This window comes from Psittacula echo (genome assembly GCF_963264785.1).
Source record: "Psittacula echo genome assembly, chromosome: 3".
In the NCBI taxonomy this organism is placed as follows: Eukaryota; Metazoa; Chordata; class Aves; order Psittaciformes; family Psittacidae; genus Psittacula; species Psittacula echo.
This window is the reverse complement of record NC_137736.1, coordinates 64991701-65013071: the sequence shown is the minus strand read 5'-3', so window position 1 is coordinate 65013071 and position 21371 is coordinate 64991701. Positions and strand designations below refer to the sequence as shown.

Here is a 21371-nt window from a genome sequence, read left to right as displayed (position 1 = left end):
TGGCCAGGCTTCTGTCATGGTTTTCGGGAGAACCTCAAGGTCACAAGGTCAGAGAAGTGCCATCCTTCATAGGGTGTTAAATGTCCTTATAAATTTTACTTTCTGGATACTTGGTGTAAGGGATGTGTAATCTTCAAAGCTTTGAAATGCAAAGTGTTCTTTCAAAATGTAATTTCTCAACAGATTTCCTTACATTTCTTCATGGCAATATCATTTTGGAAGATATTGCAGGGTTCATCCTATGAACTGAACGGCACTTTTAAGTGCTCCAGCAACTATTGCTATTACTAGCATGCTCATTTTCATGTAAAGAGTGTCTGTCTCATGGATCATAGTCTTTATTGCTTTTTTCTGACCATTATTTTTGATTGCATGTGCTTGCTTAAATTTACGTTTGGATGTGATAGAGAACTTTTCTGATGACTTAGCATCTGACTTGAAAACTGCCAAAGCAGTTTCAAAATGGGTTAGTTTTATTGCTGCATGGATATTTAACAAGCTGCTTTGTATAACAGATTTATACAAACCCGTGTGTGTTTTTGTGTGAGTGTGCATAAACTCCTTTTAAGGCTTTGCAGTCTTTTGATGTAAACCAGACAGAATTGGCAGTTTTGAATGATGACTTTAAAAGAGTGAAACCTTTTTTGCATTTGTTCTTTGGGGAACCCCCTCCCCACAGAAAAACCAAGCCATCAAGGAGGATTAGAAGGAGAAAACGAATAGGGCTTTTAAGTAGTCTTGTATGCTAAACTAGATGCTAACAGATTATGCATCAAGTTGCGCAACGTCTTCATAAATTCCATCCAATTATAAATTCTGACGTTGCAGGTGCAAATTGGGTGTATTTTTGTATGTGTTTTTAGAGAGACTATACATTTACATTATGCTAAAGATCATCCTATAAGAATAGATTTGTCATGCTGAATCCCACAAAGTGCCGCATCATTTTATTGATGTCCTTTTTGCTAAGTACTTACTAAGTTTTTGCTAAGTACTCCTGAAGGAAATAAACATTTAATAATTATCCTTTAATGTTGAATTTACTGAACTTTAATATCCTTTACCACTAACCAATGTTGCCGCCCTCATGCTGCACACTTGCATGTGTTTTATTAAGCAGGTACAGGATCTTGTGTTATTTAAGCCCCAGACACAGCTTCGTTCTCTGGGTTTTGTAAAACTGGGGTTTACCCTCATTTGACTTTGCATGCATGCTTTAACAGCATCTCCCACAGCGCATTGCTCTGTGGGTTGGAATATGTCACTCACAGCCCACATTGAGGTGGCAGGGAGAGCTTAACCTGAGTGTGGAACATGAGTGGAGTTGAAATGAATTTTCTTGTGTTTATAAATATAGAGACATGTGCCCACACAGATTTTCTCAGGAGGGCTCTTGCTCCTGTGTGTTTCAATACAGGTTAAACTTGCTCTTAAATATTGTTGCTAACATGAGTGCCCACGTAACACAGCTTTCCTCTCCAGTTATATTTCAGGCTGGATCATGAAAGCCAGGGAAGGGATTGGTGCTTCAGTTCCTTTCTTGCTGCTGTTCTTGTGCATAGCAAGAAGACCAGGTATTATAACCATGGAGCAAACGCTTCCCCTATGCACATGCTCCAAAACAGAATGCTAAGTTAAAAAAGCATTTGGTTTCTGTCCAGAGCCCATTTTTTCCCACACGAGTGTTTCACAGGAGCCTATAGTGTCATTAGCCCAGTGAAATTTTAAGCTTTCTGTGTAGAATAGATCTGCTAAGGAAAAAAAAAAAATAAACCAAAAAACCGAACAACCAGAAAAAAGCAAAAAATCACCCTTGCCTGAAATACGATATAGCCAAGCAGCTGAGGCCGCTTTCCACAGAGACACTCTGTGTGGGCTCCTGTTCCTTCAGTGCATTGGGAGCAGGCTCTGAGTCTTCCGTACAGCACAGACTGAGCTCTCTGTACAGTTTCCATGTGTTCAGTCTAAGAATGCTGGTTCCTGAAAGTGGGAGGTGAAAGGTGTGTCTAGTTGGTTAATACTGAAGGATAGTGGGGCTGAAACAAACAATGCTGTATTTTGGTACTCTTAGCCTTGGTCATTATTAGATCTTGAGTGGTCATGGAAAAACATATGTAACTGTGGGTTTTGGAGCTTTGAAAGCTAGGAAAGAGGAAGCTAGATGGGACCCTGGAGGATGGATATTACGAGTTGTGCTACTCCAAAAAAAGAAATTATTTTTAAACTAATACTTGGGTTTCACCTGAATGACTCGTTCCACTATTTCCTCTGAAATCTGAAGGCAGAAGACTGTTGAGAAGTGGTTGTCTACATTACGTACAACATGAAGGGGCTCTGGAATAGGCAGTGTTGATTAATATGGGGATTTATACTTCCTCTCTGTCTTGACAATGAGAACAAGCACAGCCAACATGCTGTAGGGGGTTCTTTTTCCTCCTTTACATTCATGGGTTTGGTTTTTTGTTCAAGGAAATAGCCAGATTGCCAAAATACCTGGTTCCTCTATCTCACTGAATGGGTGTAGGTGAGGGTGATACTTTTCTCAGAAGGTTGTAGCTCCCCTTGCGCTTGGTTTTAATCTTTGAAGGAGGGCCATGAAACTTCCTTGCCCTCTCTTTGTGAGCTTGGAAAGCACTCCTCTGCCTGCTTTATCACTGTGTAAATCTTCTGGTAACAAGAATTGGGTCTTCAGCATGCTGTGTTGCAGGTGACAGCAAACCCATGTTACTACTCACAGTCTTATCTAGCCAGCCAAGCATATTGCTGAGGACTCCCACTAGCAAGTGTTTGAGACTGGCTTGATGCTGTTGACTAAGAAATGAGTGTCGATGTGCATATGGTGTATCATATGTAGTAGGATTTCTAGCTGCTCTGAGACTGTTTTTCCTGGAGCCACGTTGTACTGCAAGAGCTAGAAATAAAATGCTGTAAACTGTGATCTTTGTTTGAGGACTACAAGCCATGATACCAGTCTAGGAGCACACACCTCCACCAAGCCCTTTAGGTGACAGTTCTGGAAAGGAGGGATTCGAGACCAGACGTAGATCCTGTTTCTGACTTTGTGACAGTGTTTTTATCAGTGTTGTTATCTGATCCAAGAGAGGTCGCTTACTCCTCTCAACTTTCACATGTGAGAGTATTTATGTGACTTGCAGGAGCATTGTGAAGACTCATTCACCAATTTTGAACTCTCACCTAAGTCCAATATGCTAGTAATGACCTCACAGAATATGGAAAAGTTAAGTGAAAATTTTATAAGGAGTGTTATTTCTTTTAAATATACCTTTAATTAAAAACATCTGGTTCTGCCTAGGAAACACTTGTGTTTTGACATAGTACAAAATGTAATGGGCTCCAAAATTAAATAGCAGAATTAAAATAAATTAGCTCAATTATATTCTTCAGGTCACATTTTAACGCCATGCACTGAACAGAGCTGTTTATATAGATGGTAGTTATATTATAATACATCTGACTGGTTTGGGATTATCAACAGTTCCTGCTCTGTGGCAGATGACTGGTGAGAACACAGATGTGGGGTGCTTCAGAAAATAACCTCTGGTGTGGTCTGTGGATGACCTCGGTTTGTTTGGAGGTTTTTTATGGAATTGGTTGATGGCTGGAAGTGCTAAAACAGAAATAGAGCTTTTGCCCATCTGCAAATGGGATTTTGTGAATGGATGTAACCATCAATTCAAGCTTTTTATCCTCACTGTCCTCTTTCCTTGACCCCTCTAGTTGGGAGAGGGGTCTTATAACACCATGAAGTGAAGAAAAACAATCCATTTGTTTTCATATGGTTGTTGCTGTCACTCCCACTCATTGGCTCACTCTTTGTATTAGTGAGTCTGAATGGTCAGTAACTAATTTAAAGTGTCTTATTTAACAGGTAGTGTGTCACTGGACAATTACTTTAAAGAATCAAGTAAAGCAAGATGGCTCAGCATTCGTGTCTGAAAGATCATATGGAATACTTTGGTTCTAGTTGATTTCTTCATCTGTTGTCTTATTTCCCATTACCTTATTTTGAATAAGATTTGTATGTATTTCAATTTACAAAGTCACGCTACTAGAATACATGGCTTTTCTGCCAGTTGCTGCTGCTTTGGGTAGGCTCCTTCATAGGGAACAGGTGCTTGATGGATTTACCACCAAGGAAAACACCCTAGTTCAGTTCCGGCAAAGACATAGGGGTGAGAATTCCCTCACAAATAAGAAATGCTGGATGTATTTCTGGGGAACTTTCTCACCAATAATTCATTGGAAATGGACATCTGCTGCTTGAGTAGTTAATTTCCCTCTGTGCAGTAGGACTGAGTGTTAGAAAAAGATGATAATGATGGATTTACTGGATCATCACTTGTTAAAGCTAGGGCTCTTAAAGGGAAGTTCTTGACAAGACACACTTAGGATTAATTTTTTAATGCAGTCTTACTCTGATAATGTTTGCACAGTGTGTGTGTGTGTGTGTGTGTGTGTTCACATTTAAAGCAAACAGCTTATATTTAATGCATGCCAGCGCTTTATGCAGGAAGACTAGAAGCGGTAGCCAGCAACCGGCAAGCCCTTTGGAGACCTCTGAGCCTGCTGACAGGCACAGTTGCTCTGCATGTAATTTGAAGAAAGGCATTGTGTCCCTGGTGGCTTGGCTTTGACTGAAAGATGGAGTTTTGCGCTCTCATTTTGCACTGAAGACCGGCTCACAGATAAATAGGTCACTGTCTGTGGAACTATTTTGCAGTAAATCGATTAGAAGCAGCATGACCTTAAGCCTGATCTCCTTGCTCTACAAAGATATTGCTGAATTGTGGCTACTTCTGAAGAAAAGCACAGGTGTGTCTAGTTTTTCAAATTTGGTTAGTTGCTTAGGCAAGAACTCTCGTCAGACAATATCATCCTACTGAGGAAAATGAATGTGTTTCAGTATAAAGGCAGAAGTTGTACTCTTTTTGTGTACATTTGTATACAATTTATTGTAATGGGTGTGTGTGTTCTGTCCTTGTGGAAATTTGCAGTGTATCCCTTTATTTGCAGGTGTATTTCTTGGTACCCAGATGTATCTGCTAAATCTATTCCTGTATTTTACATGGAAGGTACTTTGTTCAGGATTCGCTCAGGCAGTGATTATGGCAATCAGAACTGCTGCTGAAGCTCACAAAGAGAATTTGCTGTTGCAAAAAGCTGTCCTGCTGTTGCTGAATTACAGTGGATTTTAATTTTCAGTTCATTGCATTTTATGTAAATATCAGATATGTAATTTCTCCTGATCCCTATTTGAGGTAGGGAAAAAGCATAGTTTCTTTCAAAGGACACAATTTGGCATCCCCTAGTTGTCAGTATAGGAGGGTTAATCTAACATGCATTATTTTTTAAATTCCTTCAGTCAAAGCTTTCTATAGGAATGTTGTCTCTGTTGAGATATAGTGAAATAGTGGAGATATTATTTGCTGTTAATAGAGCAGCTACAGTCTGTTGCAAAACTGAAAGCGTGTTTTGTGGAATAGGCACAAGCAAAAATTGCTTCCTTATTCTGCTGCTTGAATTCACATTTCCAGTTCTGTTTTCTGCTTTTGGAATGCGTGACTATTGCAGAGGAGGACCAGAGAAAAAGCACTGAGTCCATGGGCTGGTGTCTAACCTTCCAACATTGTCACTTTTGAAATGTCAAAATTAAATGAAACAGGTATGTAAAGGGTGGCTCTTCTTACTAATCTTTAATTAGTATTACTAATTGAATTATCAACATGTGAAGCAGGGTGCTCTGCTTCTCAGTAGTGCTCCATGCTATTGGTTTAATACCAGAAGGCATCATGCTGCTTAGGAGGAATCAATGAAAGATTTAAGAAAGGTGGAGAAATTAATCATTGTGGGTAACTTTTGGTCTTTATGTGCATCCTTTCTGTGCTGAGAGGGGAGGAGTGGATTTAGGGAACACTGATTATTACACTAGTGAGTGAATGTCTGTTCTAAACTGCAGAACCAGGGAGTGTTTTGTATTAAACCATAGCGGTGCATATGTAGCCATGCCAGGACTATTTGTCTACATTGCCAAGATTAAAATAGGGGGTTTTAATTTGTGTTTGATTATTGAGAAATGAGTGGGACTTATTTTGTTAGCAACTACCAAGGCTTGATTTTCATCTGTTGACTGCTGCCACTTCTTGTGGGCATGTTTGGTGTGCCAGAGACTGCTTCTTCCCAGGGAACTGTTGAAAGATTTTGTGTTAGAAGTGGGCAGGAAGGTTGCCCGTTTCTCCAGCACTGTTCTTTTCTCTTCTTTCTAAGCACTGTAGGGGCTATTTCTTGTGCCTACAGTCAGCAGAGGGAAGAAAATGAAAATGAAGGAGAGGACTTGGATACCCATCTTTCCAGTCGCATCCCTGTGAAAATTTCCAAGGAAAACTGTCTACTAGGGGAATTCCTTTGTCAGTCTATGTGCAGGAGTGGGGGTGGGGAGATAGCAAAAAGGATGGACAAACTGAAAAAGAGGATGGGTTTGGAATATATAGACCAGAGTGTCTTTTCTGCTTAAAGACTGTGCATGTAGCTGTAAGCAGTGCTGGTTCTGGTTTTCAGCATCTGACTGGGGATGAAATCACCTCCTGTCTTGTAGATACATGGCGAGACTAAAAGTTTCTGACACAATTTGGGATTGCAGCAGTGTGGTGTGGAGCCAGTGCTGCCCATCTGTGGCCATGGATCCCCAGGAGTTAGCAGGCTATCTCCAAGGAACATGATCTCATGAAGTATCCCTCATGGAGATTCTCATAATTTTCTCAGTAGGTAGAGGAAATGTGGAAAGAGGATGACTGGAGTCCCAGCACACGTCTTCTATGTCCTTCTAATTCAGGGGTGTGTTCTTAAAATCTGGCTGTCTCAGCCTTATTTGCCATGAAGGTGGACTCCATTTATTGGATTCAGGTGCAGCACATGGCAGTTTTATGTTGAGGAACAAATGGTGCAGTGGATGAATCATCGTTATTTGCTTCATCTCAGTGTTAAGAGCATGCCAAAGCTTTACCTGAAGGAGGTAAGCAAGGCAAGTCAGTACTATGCTTGTTTGCATATAAGACAGGTATGAAGTGATCTTCTCAGAACTATAATGCTGCAGCAGGAAGGGATCTGCTATTGGGTGATAGTTTTGCATCCTGTGAATCTGTTAGTTGTTGACACAGGATCTTTTTGGAGCGTTGTGAACAGTTCTTAGGAAACAAATTATTGGCATGGGATATAGGTCTGGGTTTATAGAAGTAAATCCTCATCATAAAACCACTGACGTGACTTACTTTGTTCATTTGGCTTTTTGTTTGTTAATTTTAACTTATCTTCAGTCTCAAAGGAGAAGACTCCTTAGAGAGGTCAAATGAGACTTCAGATGAGGATGTTCAAGGTCAAAGTCTGTTCCTTAGCCTCTTCACCACACATGATTGAGAGATTGTCTCTCATCCTTACCGTGTTACCTTGAAATGAAGGGAGCCCTATATGTTTGTTTCTTCAAATAGTTTTATAGACGCTGAGTCTTGAGCACTTCTCTAAGCATTGAATATTCAGAACTTGCTTCATTTACATTGCTTTTCTCTTCAAAATGCATCCCTATTGCATCTCTGTTTTATGCAGAAGACCCAAAGCCTTTGAAAATGGAAAGCGGCCACTGCCAGTACTTTTTAAAGACCCTGGCTTTTATACACCCTCATTCCATGGAGCTGTGGAATTGTAGAAAACTAAGTTCAGCTCTGCTGTAATTGGTCTCGTTTTCTGGTTTTATGCTCATTTGGGTGAGAGAAATCGTGGAAGTCATCACATTCAGAATAAGTGAACTATCTCTTCACTTCTCAGTTTGAACATGACAGGGTTTTGTTGGTTTTAAGTTCTAAGCAAGGATTTTTAAGAGAAAGCTGTCAATCTTTGGACTGAAAGTATAGCAAAACAACCTCTCAAAATAGAGGTAACATCTAATTGGACTGTTGTATTTATGGAAGCAGAATCTAATGTTTTTCTTGCAGATGAGACACTGAATTGAATCCAATAAATTAAATCTTAGTTTCCAACAAAACTGGGTTTGCTTACAGGGCCAGAGCTTTATTTAGTAGAACTTGATTAGTCATTACAGCCATGTGCCAGATTCTGAGATTGGAAAATGTATGGATGCTTCATTTGAGACCTAAAAAATGTGAAAATGGGGTTCTGTAAAGCAAAGGAGAGGAGACTCCTGCCAAGTCTGTAGCACGCTGCCTTCAAAACACTGCATGTGAGCAGCGAAGGTGACTGTCTTGTATTAAGAGATTCTTTAACTCCCTGTTTTAGAGAGATACTGAACCCAGTATCTCTCCTTATCTGATCTCCCAGAGAGATACTGAACCATGTCCATGTCCTGCCTCTGTTCAGATTGCCTGAAGCAGTTCATATTAGCATTGCTTTAGAGACACATGATGGGTTTCATCTTTTTAATGGCATTGGGTAGCAAGCCACAGTGGTTCAAGAACTCCTTCATTAATGACTCTGGCATCTGTGTGGTAAACTGGGACAGCCAGTTTGGTTATGAACTCTGTAACCTCTTCTTTGTAAGTCATTTGTTTCCCACATACTGGGAAGTTTACAAGGAACTCCAAATAAATATCTTGGCTGAAAACTAGTACTCAGCTCCAGATAAGCCACTTAGTGGACACTTGGCTCTTCCTTCTCTCTCACACCAAGGAAGTGCTTCATATCCCCTTTCAAAACATAGAACCGTACATCTATAAACTAATGAAAATGTGCTTGTGTCAAAGTACCATAAAATATATTGTTTGTTAGAAGTGATTCTAGCTATCCTCCATATCACTGAAATGATGAAATTCAAGAAAGACTTTTTATCAGGGCCTACAATGACAGCATGAAGAGCACCACTTTAAGGTGAAAGAGGGTAGGTTTATATTGGCCATAAGGAAGATTTTTTTTTTTTATATATATATATGATGAGGGTGGTGAGACAGTGGAGCAGGTTGCCCAGAGAAGTTGTGGGTGCCTCATCCCTGGAAGTGTTGAAGTTTAGGTTGGATGGGGGCTTTGAGGAGCCTGATCTAGTGAAGGGTGTCCCCCAACCAAGGGGGGTTAATCTAGATGATCTTCAGAGGTCTCTTCCAATGCAGACCATCCCGTGACAACCTCATGATTGCTAACACTGCTATAATTTCTGTCCAGAATAGATGTCTCCAATAAACAATTAATTTTACCACTTTGCTGTTTTATGAAAGTGATTTTAATATTCAGATCAAGAGTAAAATCACACATTGTTTAAAAATCTTACCTGGATTCCAAAATATCATCCGAAAATAGTGTTCTGTTTAGTAGAATTGCCAAATGTTTGTGCAGCTGGTCCTGTACTTGTCGACTTTTCAGTTAAACTTTGGGGGTATGCTTTGAGGCATGTATTTTTCTGCACAGAGAGGGTTTAAAACAGGTGGTTTCAGTAAGAAGAATGTTTGGTGTGGTTGCCTGAAAAGCTGTCCACTTTAGCGTATGTGTTTAAGTTTTGTGATTGCATCATTAGTTCTTAAGTCATGGTGAAGTCCTATGATTTGCATGCAGCTCTTTTATTAGCAGTTGATCTTTCCATTTTCCATATTTTTAAGACTTCCCCTTCTTCGCAGGGGTCTAGTGCTTAGAAAGCAAAATTTCTGTAATGGTTTTCTCAGAGCATTAAATCTTAGTAAATGCAGTTGGCAAAATCTAGCATTTTTGTTGTTCCGTGGAGACTTGGTTGCTTAAGTACTGAGACACATTTGGGTCACTCATTACTAGAGTATTACTAGAATACTAGAAGTACTAGAATATTACTAGAGTGCTGGCAAGGGGAGCATTCTCTGCTGCTCCGTCTGTATCTGCTATTTCTCCAGCAAAAAAAAAAAAAGAAAATTTTGCTTTTAGCAAAATCTGCTGCTTGTAAGTGACTGAGTACATCTGATACTTTAGAAATATTTTTATACTACACACTCAGCATGATTTGCAGCATTAAGGAGTTAATGATGCTGCAGTTTGGAAATATTTTAATGCTGTTTTGGTGGCATGGTTCCTAGCAGTCTGAAACCATCCCGCAAGAACAGAAAAGGGTTTACCCAGCAGGCTTGGCTTTCTCATGGAAAAAGGACGAGAGGAATATTTTTGTTGCAATAGTCATAGCATGCCATATGTACAGGTTAATTTTTACTTGTAGGTAGTAAGTAAATTTGACAGTATTGATGCCTTTTAAACCCTCTTTGTGGCTAACAAAATCTTTGTTGTAATATGGCTGTGTGGCATGACTCAAGGTTCCCTGTACTTCTCAGTTTGGGAAGGGAGTAATTATTATAACTTTAAATAGTACAGAGAACATCTCTTTCTCACCAAAACATAGTAGGTTCACCTTAGCACTGGATGGACCAAAAGCATGGGAAGCAAAGAAATAATTAATGCCATAATTGGTAACAGTTTAATATTTCCTGCAAAACTTGCATCATCTTTCCTCCCCTCTGCTCTTTTACCTTGTTTTAGAATTTTTTCAAGTACAAAGAAATACTACGTCTTGTTGTTGATCCCTAGACTGACTTTCTAATTATTACAGCATTTTCTTCTAGTTACATATTAGCAAGCATTTGATCACTCTTTTAAGCCATATCTAAAATTAAAGCTGATCCCTGAGAAGCTGTGGGGCTATGGAGTATGTGTGTCAAGCAGGTGTGACTGATGAAGCAAAGAGGAAGAAGCTGTAGTATTTAGGACTGTATCCTGTAAGTACATCTACTGTATGTGGAAAAGGGAGGATTATATTTGCTCTGATGTTTGTGCTTTGAGGTGATATTATTTAGGCAAACTATGACAAAGAATTTTGTTGCCTTTTGCAGAAGGGGAGATGGAAGAAGAAAGGGAACAAAGCCAAGTACATCCTTTGACGTACAATATAAGTGGTCAAACCTAAAAATTTTAGGGAAGAGTTTGAAAGAAACCAAAATCTTTGCTAGCCCTCAAAGCATGCTTTTGAGCAGGTATGGGGACAATTACACCTCTTGTAATCTTGTGCCGGCCCAGCAGCACGGCATTTGCTGTATGCCTCTATTTTATTTTTCTTTTTTTAAAGGATCAGTGTTTAATCTCCTTACCTGAAACTGAACCATTATCCTTGTAGCTTTGTAGATATTCCTGTGCTAAATCTCCAACTCTGATCAAGAAGAAGAAAGAGGTGGAGGTGGACTTTTATCTTTAATTTGCATTGCAGGAAGTAGGAGTTACGTTTTTTTTGTTATTTCACCCACGACAAGTTCCTGTCCCTTGTATTTAAATTCTGGATTTGCAGCCTCTTGGTGTTAATTTATGTGTCTTCCAGATAGCTGTGGTATTCTTCAAGTATGATTAAATGAGCAGAGTGATCGAGTTTCATTTCAATTGAATAATTTAAATATTACCAAAACTTAGGGGTCATGAAAAGTGCTGCAGAAATATCACAGACTTTGTGGAAGATCTGCATGCTCAAGGATTCTGATGTATGAGGCATTCAAAACACCAGTCAAACAACAGATGCCTCTGTCCACTGCATATGGGGCTTATAACAGAGGGAACATTACTCCTAAAGTTTTAGATTTACTTTGGCAGTACCATTTTCAAATCTTGACTCAACTAGACCCTTACTTAACACTGAAAAGGTATGGATTCCAATTTGGCCTATTGTAGCTACAAATATCATGGGCTACACACTCATGCTGTTCTATATTGTGGCAATAGGCTATAGAGTCCTAGAAAATGAACTGATGTTAGTAACACTGCACAGGTTGAACTTATATAAAGCATGATTCACTTAAAAGTATCTCAAGTTGAGGATCTGTTTTATGTACCAGGGCTTTTGAGAGGAAATTGTCTTTTCTGACTTTGAGAGGGAGTGGGAATTGTAGCTTGACTGTAGGTTGTAAAGCTGTTACAAGTAAAATTCTTATATAACTGTATCATTTGAAATGTTTCTTGGACACCCAGTGCCATATGAAGCTGTTTGGAACACTAGGTTGCTTTATTTCTCTTTGTGCTGGCAATCGGGATGCTGGTAGAAGCAAGAAATTTTTATTTCCTGCTTGCTTGGGATGTTTTAGCTCACCAGAAATGAGCAAGTTGTGAGAGTACTGTTTTACCCAGGTGGTAATTTCCTTCCCAACTACACTTTAGCAGAAAGCATGAGAATTCCAGAGGTTTCATCAGTTTCTTTTCCTGGCCCTTTGTTTTGATGGCAGTGTAGTCAAATAAAGTAGAAATTGACTCTTCCTGAAGATATTTCAAACCAATGAGGTTTTAATACTTAGTTAATGAACACTTGTATGAACTCCTGTCATCCGCCTGTTGTAGCTACAAATAGCACATGGACCCAAGGAACTCGGCCTGCAGCTGTTGTGCTTGAGCACACCTAGCACAGAGCTTGCAGACATTGTCACTATTTAGCAGTGATTTTTCAAATTCAATTTAAAGCTGGAGACCTCTCTCAGCATCTTTACTAGCTCATTAGTTTCATCTGGGTTAGCACGGAAGAGGGCTATCTTCACCAGCTCTGCTGCTCTGCCCCTTCCTCCTTTGAGGGCTACACAAAGGAGCTGACTGTTAGTGATGGTGGTCAGGGGGTGAAGATGAAGAGGGAAGAATGAGGAAATGAAAGGTTTGCCTTGAGGCTGAGAGAGATGAAGGGACTGTTCTGAAAGTCATTATCTTGCATTTATAATTACCAGATGGGAGGGTGCTTTAATGAAGAGATTTTTCAAATGAAGACCCCCTTCATAAAGGGCATTCAACTTTTTGAGTGGGTAAGCTGTTGCAGAGGAGAAGCAAAACAAAACTGGTTTAGAAAAAGACATTATTTTTTCAATTTAAGGGGTGAATTTCATAGAGAAGCCATAGATACGTTTTCAGGAGAAATCTTGATGACTTGGCTAGAAAGAGGAAGAGAAAAAATTATTTGTAGTTGCCTTATGGTGGGCTCTTGGGATCTGTGCTGAAAGGCATAATTGTGTCCGTATGTGTACAAACAGGATGGCTTTCAAGTTGTTATAGAGTAATGGCCATAGAATTTCAGGCAGAACTAATGAAAGGTTGGTGTAATTCCAGCTGGCTCAGTGGGAATTTGATTAAACCCATTACGAGAGGTTCATGAGTTGTGTCTGGAGACTTCCTTCCATGTAATGTAGATACAGTCTGTTCAGATTCCCCTTCAGTGTTGTCTTATGTGAAGATGGTTTTGCTTACACATATCAGGCAAACTCTGAATGATGATGAGTTTCAGTTTGATCGGAAAAGAAAGGGGAACCTTTTACCAATAAGTGAAACAGTGAAACTCTTGACTTGAGTGACATTGATTGTTTCCTCAGATCCAGGTTTCTTCAGGGCTTACTGGCACCAGGTAATTCAAGCACAAGTTATCTCTGTGTCCTCATGTTTAAATCTGTCATCCTGCTTAATTTGAAATGCAGTCAGGTGTGTTTGATGGGATGGGGTGAGGCCCCTCTAAGCCATCTTTCTCCATCATAGAGACATGACTATCAAAGCAAGATTTAAAACTGAATTAGAAGATGATATATATGTAAGACTGTCACATTTTTAGAGAGAAATGCTTTTTTTTCTAAGAACCACATATTTAACTGACTCCATGTTAGTAAGATGACACTTCTGTCCTCTCTTATAATTTAAATGCTAAATAATGTGGGTTTTTTTGAAAGAGCCTCCAGTTATTGGCTTAGAAAAAAAATGTACATTCGCAGCTATTGTGTGTTCAGTTTTAAATAATGATGATGATGATGATAAAAAGAGGTAAAAATTTTGCAGAATATTATTTTACTGTTTATTAGCACCTACAACAGCAGGTGCACTATAAATTCCATGGGCTTTCTTTTAAGCAAGCTACTCTCAAAAACTCTTTAAATGAGCTCTTCAGGAAAGTCTTGGGTATTCTAGCACATTTTGATATAAGCATCTTTTTTTCAGCTATGGGTTTTGGATACTGTAAAACAGATGAACAGAGTTCTCTGTTTTGAAAATACTGCATAAAGCAGTCCGTGTAGAAAGGGGAAAATCATGGCTGTGTAAATCTTAATCCATGTAAGTGAAAGTAGAGTTCAAGACTACAAAAATACCTTATAAAACAGTGAAAGATTTTCAGTAATTCTGTATTTTAATGTGCACTTAATTAGCTTTACTAAAATGGAAGTTGTCCCTAAGGAATTTAGCAGGTGGCAGGTTCTCTATTTAAAGAATATTTCCAAGAAATTATTTTCTCAAAAGTCCATGAGTGTAAGGAGTGTGTGCTCTCGCAGACTGTTTAGCATGCCTGCCTTTTGTTACTTTATCCTGTTAAAGAAATGGTGTGTTCTATTAATGATGGACAAAATTGAAGTGAAATCGGATTAAATCCCAAACTGTGATGAAATTGCTTTTCTAGAGGGATGCTGAATATGAAGGAACTGATGCAGAGCGATGAAGTTTTACAATTGCATCTCCTCTAAAAGGAAGCAGAGGGTATTGGAAAGGGATTTCTGGCCAAATCTGTGAGCACTGACATGGGGTTCAAGCATATCCAGTCAAGCTGCTGGATGGGAAATGTTCAGCAGTTCCAAGAGCTGCATTTTCTTGCTGTATTTTGAACTGCTATTGCTTATCTTGGTTGTTTCAAATTATTAAAAATGAACTCTGATGTTAATGTGTATTCTGCTTCCAGAAGTGTGTCCAGAAACCAAATCAGCGCAGCAGGAAGGGCTCCTGGAGGTTTTCTGTCTGTAAAGGGACAGGGTGTGCTGCTCCTCCGGTTGCAAACAGACTGGCTCTTAAATTTATGTTTAAACTAAGTTTAAAACCAGGGGCAGGAAAATACTGTCTTTTCAGTGAAACAGTATTTGATGACAAGGTTGTGGGGCTGCCCTGTGCTGCTTGCAAAAGCTGTTGCTTCTATCAGAGGGAATGCTCGGGCAATCAAATCTAGAATCTAGACATGGACCTTCATACAGCACAAGTCAGGACTACAGTGGGATTGATATCATGGATACATGAGGAAAGGGCAATCGTTACGTATCTGGGAAACACAAAAGAGTTTTTTCCTTCCTTATGAATGTCTTGCCTGCTTGAATGTTGTGTGTCATGTATTTACTTACATATATAAAACACACCTATTTTATTACAGGCTTAGGTTACAGTAATGAAAATTATTTCTGCCTGTGACTGTAGGCAGGATGGCATGTAACAAAGGGATTACATTCTTTTCCCTTTTCTCATCTCCCATCAAAAGATGAGGCACTGATCAGATAATAGTTTATATTCAGGTAAATGGGTCCACCTGCAGGCATAGATTTGGAGAATCAGGGGTGTTTAGTTTCTTAAAAACTGCTGCTGGAGGGCTTCTTATATTAAAAGGCACTGACAATAAACATGAAGTCTAAAATCCTTTTGCCTTTGGAGGGCAGGGACCCCCCTTCTGTAAATGACTTGGCCATCTGCAGTTGGACTTTAGAAAGATCTGTGTTCAGTTTTCTCTTAAGAACATTAAGATGATGACATAACTGAAAGTCTGGGTGAAACATGACTTAAAAGTCACTTATGGATTTGACAGTGTGGTATGCAGAGGTCTTCTGATCAAGCAGCAGTTCACCGGATGGAGAAAAATAGCCCTGATCAGTGTGTGACCTTGAAAATGGTCATGGGTTTTCTTCTGCCTGACTGGCTGAAAGAGAACAGAGAAGTTCTGTTTCCTGGTATTAGTTGTTGCTTATCTGGAACAAGTAATTGAAAATGGGGTTTTTTGCTATTCTTAAATAGCTGCCGTTCTCAGAATTTTATATATATGAGCATCGCTTATAAGAAGTGAGTGGTGCTCTGCTCAAGATCTAGCATTTGAAAGAACTCAGTAATAGTGAGTCCTGTCCTTGAGGGCCAGAGCTCTCCTCCTGTTTTATCAGCTTGTACTTCAAGGCAGGTGACACTTATCCTTACATCAGGTTTAGGTTTTTACTTTGTTTTTCTGTGCATATTCACAGTTCTGCGTATCAGAGTCTATCTTAATGGCATTCCAATGTATACATTAAAAAAAATAAACTTCTTCATACAATGTCAGATGAAATGTTCAAAACCAAATAATGAAAATTACAGGTTATCCCTTCACTACTTTTCAGTCAGGCTAAAAATGTAGAATAATTATCTTTTAGGAATTCCAAAGGAGTAAAACTTTTTTTTTTCCTTGTAGAGCAATGAGATCATAGTTTAATGAACGGGGCAACTCTGTGTCATACAGTCTGTATCATGTTCAGCGAAACTTAGGTTTCTGCTTGACCTCTGGAAATACACTGTGGGAAACACTTCTGCTCAAACACTATGGCAAAAAATGAACACTTGGGAAAGCAGTATGTTTGTCATTAGGCTAAAGTGGAAGGGCTGAGATAAAAGATTAAGCAGTACTTTTCACAGTTCAAGTATGAATGTGTGTGTTCAATGTGAGGATATACTTTCAAGCCGGTTCTGCCTTCTTGAATGCTATTGCTTTGGGGTATTTGAACATTAGACAACAAGCTAGAGGGATCGTAAGTTTCTTTTTATGTGCAAGTTGAGAAGATTTTAATAAAAATTGAATTTGATGTGTAAAAATCCCCACTGTTTAATATCATTCCTGAGGAATATTAGCTCTGCAGTGGTTCAGTGACATCCCTCACTGCTTCCAAGTGTCAGCAAATCCAGATTACTTCCCTGTTTTATCAGTATGCTATTCAAAGAAAAGCTTGTCCTTGGCACACACTTGAAAAAATTCAAAACTTGGACAGTTTTCTGGGTGTTTGTGGGGTTTTTTTGGTTTGTGGTTTTTGTTTTTGTTTTTTATGTCTGCTGTGAAATTTTACACAAAATGAGTTTTGCAATGCAGATTTAATGTATTTCTTTTTTTTCCTCCACAGATGAAATCATGCATCAGGATATCATTCCCCTCTATGCCGCAGATATTCAGGACCAGTTAAAGAAACAATTTGCTTACCTGTCAGGTAAGACTGTGGTGTTCCCTCCTATATACATTTCTTAGACGAGTGCTTCAGCTTGTTGTGCTTTCACCGTTTCTGATACAGGAGAAACTCGTATTTATGAGAAACTCAAAATACAGCCTATCTAGACTTGTTACTTTAGGATTTACAAGATTTTTTTTTTATTATTATTAAAAAAAAGTCTAACAGAAATTTTAGATTATAGTTAATTTTCCAGTTAACTGGAGAATGCAGCGTGGATGTGTTGGTCGTTGCTATGGTCTTTTAGTCCTCGGCCCACAGCGTCAGCTGCCACTGGCTCTACTGTCAGGTTTGATACTGAAGCCCAAGCTGACACCTTGGTCTCAACCTAAGTGCTGAAGTAAGCAGCATGGTACCGTGTTCCCCTGCAGCCTCAGTGCTATAGTCAGGCACATGTAGCATCAAGATCTGGAACAGGGTTTTTGGTGTGGTATTACTGTCTGCCTGGAACCTGCTCAGGTGTAAAACCATCTCTAAAAGCAGCAAAGCCATATTCACCCAGCACAGAGCATCTTTGCCCCTGGATAACCTGTGCCAGGTAGGTGATGGGAACCTGTGTTTGTGCCATGCAAATATTGATTGCAGAGCTTGGTCCATCTTGATGCTGGGAGCATCACTGGCTCATAATGGGTAAAAGGAGATATAGTTCGTTTGCTCAATGATCAGGCTGTGTCAGGTGTCTGATAAGTTTCTGAGTTTGTTTTCACCCTTCCTGCCTGTAAAGCTCTTCTAGGTGTGCAGCAGTGAACTTGCTGGAGTTATTGCCCTGCCCTTCCTTCCATACATAGAGAGAGCATCAGTGGCTTTGCAGAGCTGCCCTGCCCTGCCTCCTTCAGTATAAGGAGCATTTGCCCCACATTGTAGGACAAGTGAATCATTATTACATCTCTGGGCTGAAGCTGGGCTTTAAAGCTATTCCCTTTTCCTTTTAACCCCTCCATGCAGAAGATCAAGAAACACAGGAGAATGAAGAAATATGCTACTTTGCATGGTAATAGCTCATTGAATCCTGTACTTATAATTAACCATTAATTATGATTTACCCCTGCCACACAAGCTAAACTAAGTGTGGGTCTGTGGTAGTGACTGTGTTTTCTAAGGGGTGGTGGTAGCACTTGGAAATAACATTATTTTGTTTATGAAGTTGGCTATTCATGCTCCATTTGAAATGATGGTACTTAAGCTTCAATTGTTTTCTGTCGGTTGACTTTCCAGGCTCTTCCTTTTTATTCAGGGGCAGAAAATAGCTCATAATAGTGTTATGCAAGAATCAGCCTATTTGGGCACCTGTAAGTAGGGTTTACACTTTGTCCCTCAAAAGTGAGGGAAGAAACTGGTAAGTTGAAAAAAATCTCATTGGGTTCAACTGGAAGTTGTTCACATTTTAAGATTGTTGAGTTCACACAACTACAAGCATCTTCAGCATACCTTACATGCACTGAGCAGTGGAGCTTAGTAAGAGCAGCCATTCCTCATTCTATTTTCTTCTATTTATTCACTCTGCTGTCTACTAGAAGTCTGGTGTTTTTTTCCTGAAATACTAGGCCAGCTGCATTACCGTGGACTGTAACTATATTCTCTGTTGTATTTTATTGTTCTTGGGCAATTTGACTGCTGGGCATTTTCATTACACTTTGGACTTCAACTCTGTTATGGTAATATTCTCTTGCGGGACACTAACAGTTAATTTTCTGTGCTGTACCAAATAGTGGTACAGGTTCTGTGAGCAAAGGAGCAGAGGTAATATTTTGATAATTGATTTATGCACAATTTGTTCTTGCAGTTATGCTACAAAGTGGCTTTGCTGTAATGTCAGTTAAGACATAGCTCATGTGAAGGGGATTTTTTTGTTTATTTCTAAGTTGCCTTGGAAATAGAATTTTAGGACCTAGCATAAAAACTATTAAAATGAAAGTCCATAGATTACAAATATATTTAGTAGATAGTATCTTTGCAGGTATGGTGATTTGAATAATGTGTTAGATGCATTTCAAGGTTTAGGTTTTGGCTTTGTAATAGGAATGTGACATATACTTGAGAATCACTTTAGTGTCTCTAATAGGATGTATCTAGGTCTTGTGGGACACTTGCTTGAATAGTGAATGAAAGCTAGTCTGCTTCTGTGCCTAAAGACTGTAGCCCTTCTGGGCTACTTCCTGTGTTTTGGTGTAAATTGGGGTAAATTTTTTCCCTTGGTCTCTTTTCCTCAGCAGGTACAAAGTAATTTGTGTCCCTCATTCTGCTACATCATAATGGAAATGCTGCAGAAACATCCAAATTTAGGTTTGGAATGAAAAAAAATTTAAACAAAAACTTGCATTAATGCTTCAGTTCCTTACAGTATTTCATTCACATTTTATATTTATTAGTATTTTCTGTTTTCTTTCCTTGATTGGAACGGTACTGTGTGACTTTCATACCCAACTTTGCAATTATCTGCCATTGCTGTATGCAGGTATGCTAAAATAAATGTAGATGAAGAAGACTGTACAGACAGGTGTGTATGTTTATATGCATTTTGATTGTACAAGCTATGTGATGTGCAAGTGAGACACTTGGACGCTATAAGTACTGAACTAGTTATTTCAACTTGCTTTCCTTTGAATGCCTCTTTGCACTGAACAACTTCAAACAAAATATTTCCATTAAAAGAAATACAAATATGAGTTCATGGTACTTGCATTTTTACCCATCAATTCATAGTTGTTTTTCCTGCTGTTGGAAAAAGTTAGCATTGGTACTAGTTTTCCAAATGCTCATATCTCTGGCCTTTTAAATTATCATTCTAAATAATAAGCTTCTCCTTGCTCTTTGTAACTTTATTTACTTGGCTATGTTCTTGCTCACCTGTGGTGAAATGACCTGAAAATACCTCACTAGTTAAACTGTTCCCTTTGAAGTCTCAACGGGTGCCAAGTCTGTCTGTAAAATTGTGTTTGAGAACTTCTGAGTGGGTCCTGTACCACATACATTGCATCAGTTAGTTAAAAATATCAACTATATGCTGCTGATACAACATGGTCAATGTCTGTTGCATATTGACAGTGGAAGAGGTATTATGTAGCAGTTTCTGTCTTGTGCAGGTATGAACTTAATTGCTGTTTTATATTCACTGTGCTAAACCCACTGTCTGTAGAGATTTATTTTTTAAAACAAAAAATTAGTAAAAAAGAGAAAAGAAAAAAAATGAATCCTTGGCTAAGAGATCTCGAGTTCAAATACATTCAGGTACAAATTTAGTTACTTCAGTCTGGTTTCTAAGCCAGTACACTTGCTGCTTATCAGCCTGGGCAAAATGCAGCTTGTAAAGGTACACAAGTAAAAATTCTCATTTCAAGGAAAGAATATTTTAATAAATTTCTCTAAATCTATTTTTATTTGCAAAGGGTATCCTGCGAAGCTTTTATCCACTACCTCATTGAAGTCTACACGTAATTTCAGATACTCCTAAGTACTACAGTGTATTATGCAAGGAGAAAGGAGAAATTCTTTATCAGAAACATAGAGACATAATAGCTGAACCACCATAACAGTAAAGCAAAATCTGTAGTAAGCCTTTCTCTCATTCATGCAAGAATTTTGCTTTTGACATAACTGCAAACAAGGTTACTTTACTTAAGCTAGGTCTTTTGAACCAAAGATGTAGTTCTGAACTGTTTAATGATGTTAATGCTCCTGCTTTTGTGTGTGCATATTGATCAACGTAGGGATCACTTTTCTTTTTTTTTTTTTTTTTAATAGTCTGAATACTATTTAATTTGCATTATAGATTCAGGCTGGAAGACCTATCTCTTTGCTCCATCATCATCCAATTATCCAGCTACCTTGCTTCCCTTTTGTGGGGCTGGGCAGAGTATTTTTAAGAATACCTTTCCGTATGCGTGAGGAGGGGGATAATTAGGGAAACACTGCAAAACAGTCTCCTGCTCTTCTTTCCTGGAAGTCTGACCAATCTCTTTGCTGTTCCTGTGTTTTGCTGGCCTTACCAAAAAAAACCCCAATGCAATGTGTCTTTCACAGCATTGTGAGGAATTGCCCTTTTCTCTATGTGTGCGTGCACCCACAAGTGTGTAGTTTAGCTGCTGTACAATTCATAGTTTTTGTAATTTTCCCTGTTAGTGCCATTTTAAATGGAAATGAAATTATTTCTTATTTGAGATTGTTTTTAGATACCAAGTCACTAATACACCTTTTGATTAGATTTGTGTAAAACAGCGTTTTAATTTCCTTGGTTTGGCACTACTACTATCACCCTACCTGCTTAATAAAAAAACCCAAACAAAACAAACCCAAAAGAGATTACAGCTGCAATAGGAACATTTAGATGTTGCAGATTATAAAGAATAAAAGCTAAATTAC

At 38.8% G+C, this 21371-nt stretch overlaps 1 protein-coding gene across 3 annotated transcripts in view; it reads left to right on the top strand.

Moving 5' to 3' along the window:
• Positions 1–21371, top strand: part of MCF2L (MCF.2 cell line derived transforming sequence like) — a gene marked incomplete at its 5' end in the record, with an annotated part of 145634 nt that overhangs the window by 66056 nt on the left and 58207 nt on the right. For all 3 annotated transcript variants that reach the window (XM_080613332.1, XM_080613331.1, XM_080613333.1), the window contains one exon: positions 16911–16994. In XM_080613332.1, the coding sequence (XP_080469458.1) occupies positions 16911–16994 (84 nt within the window). The remainder of the gene's footprint in view (positions 1–16910; positions 16995–21371) is intronic.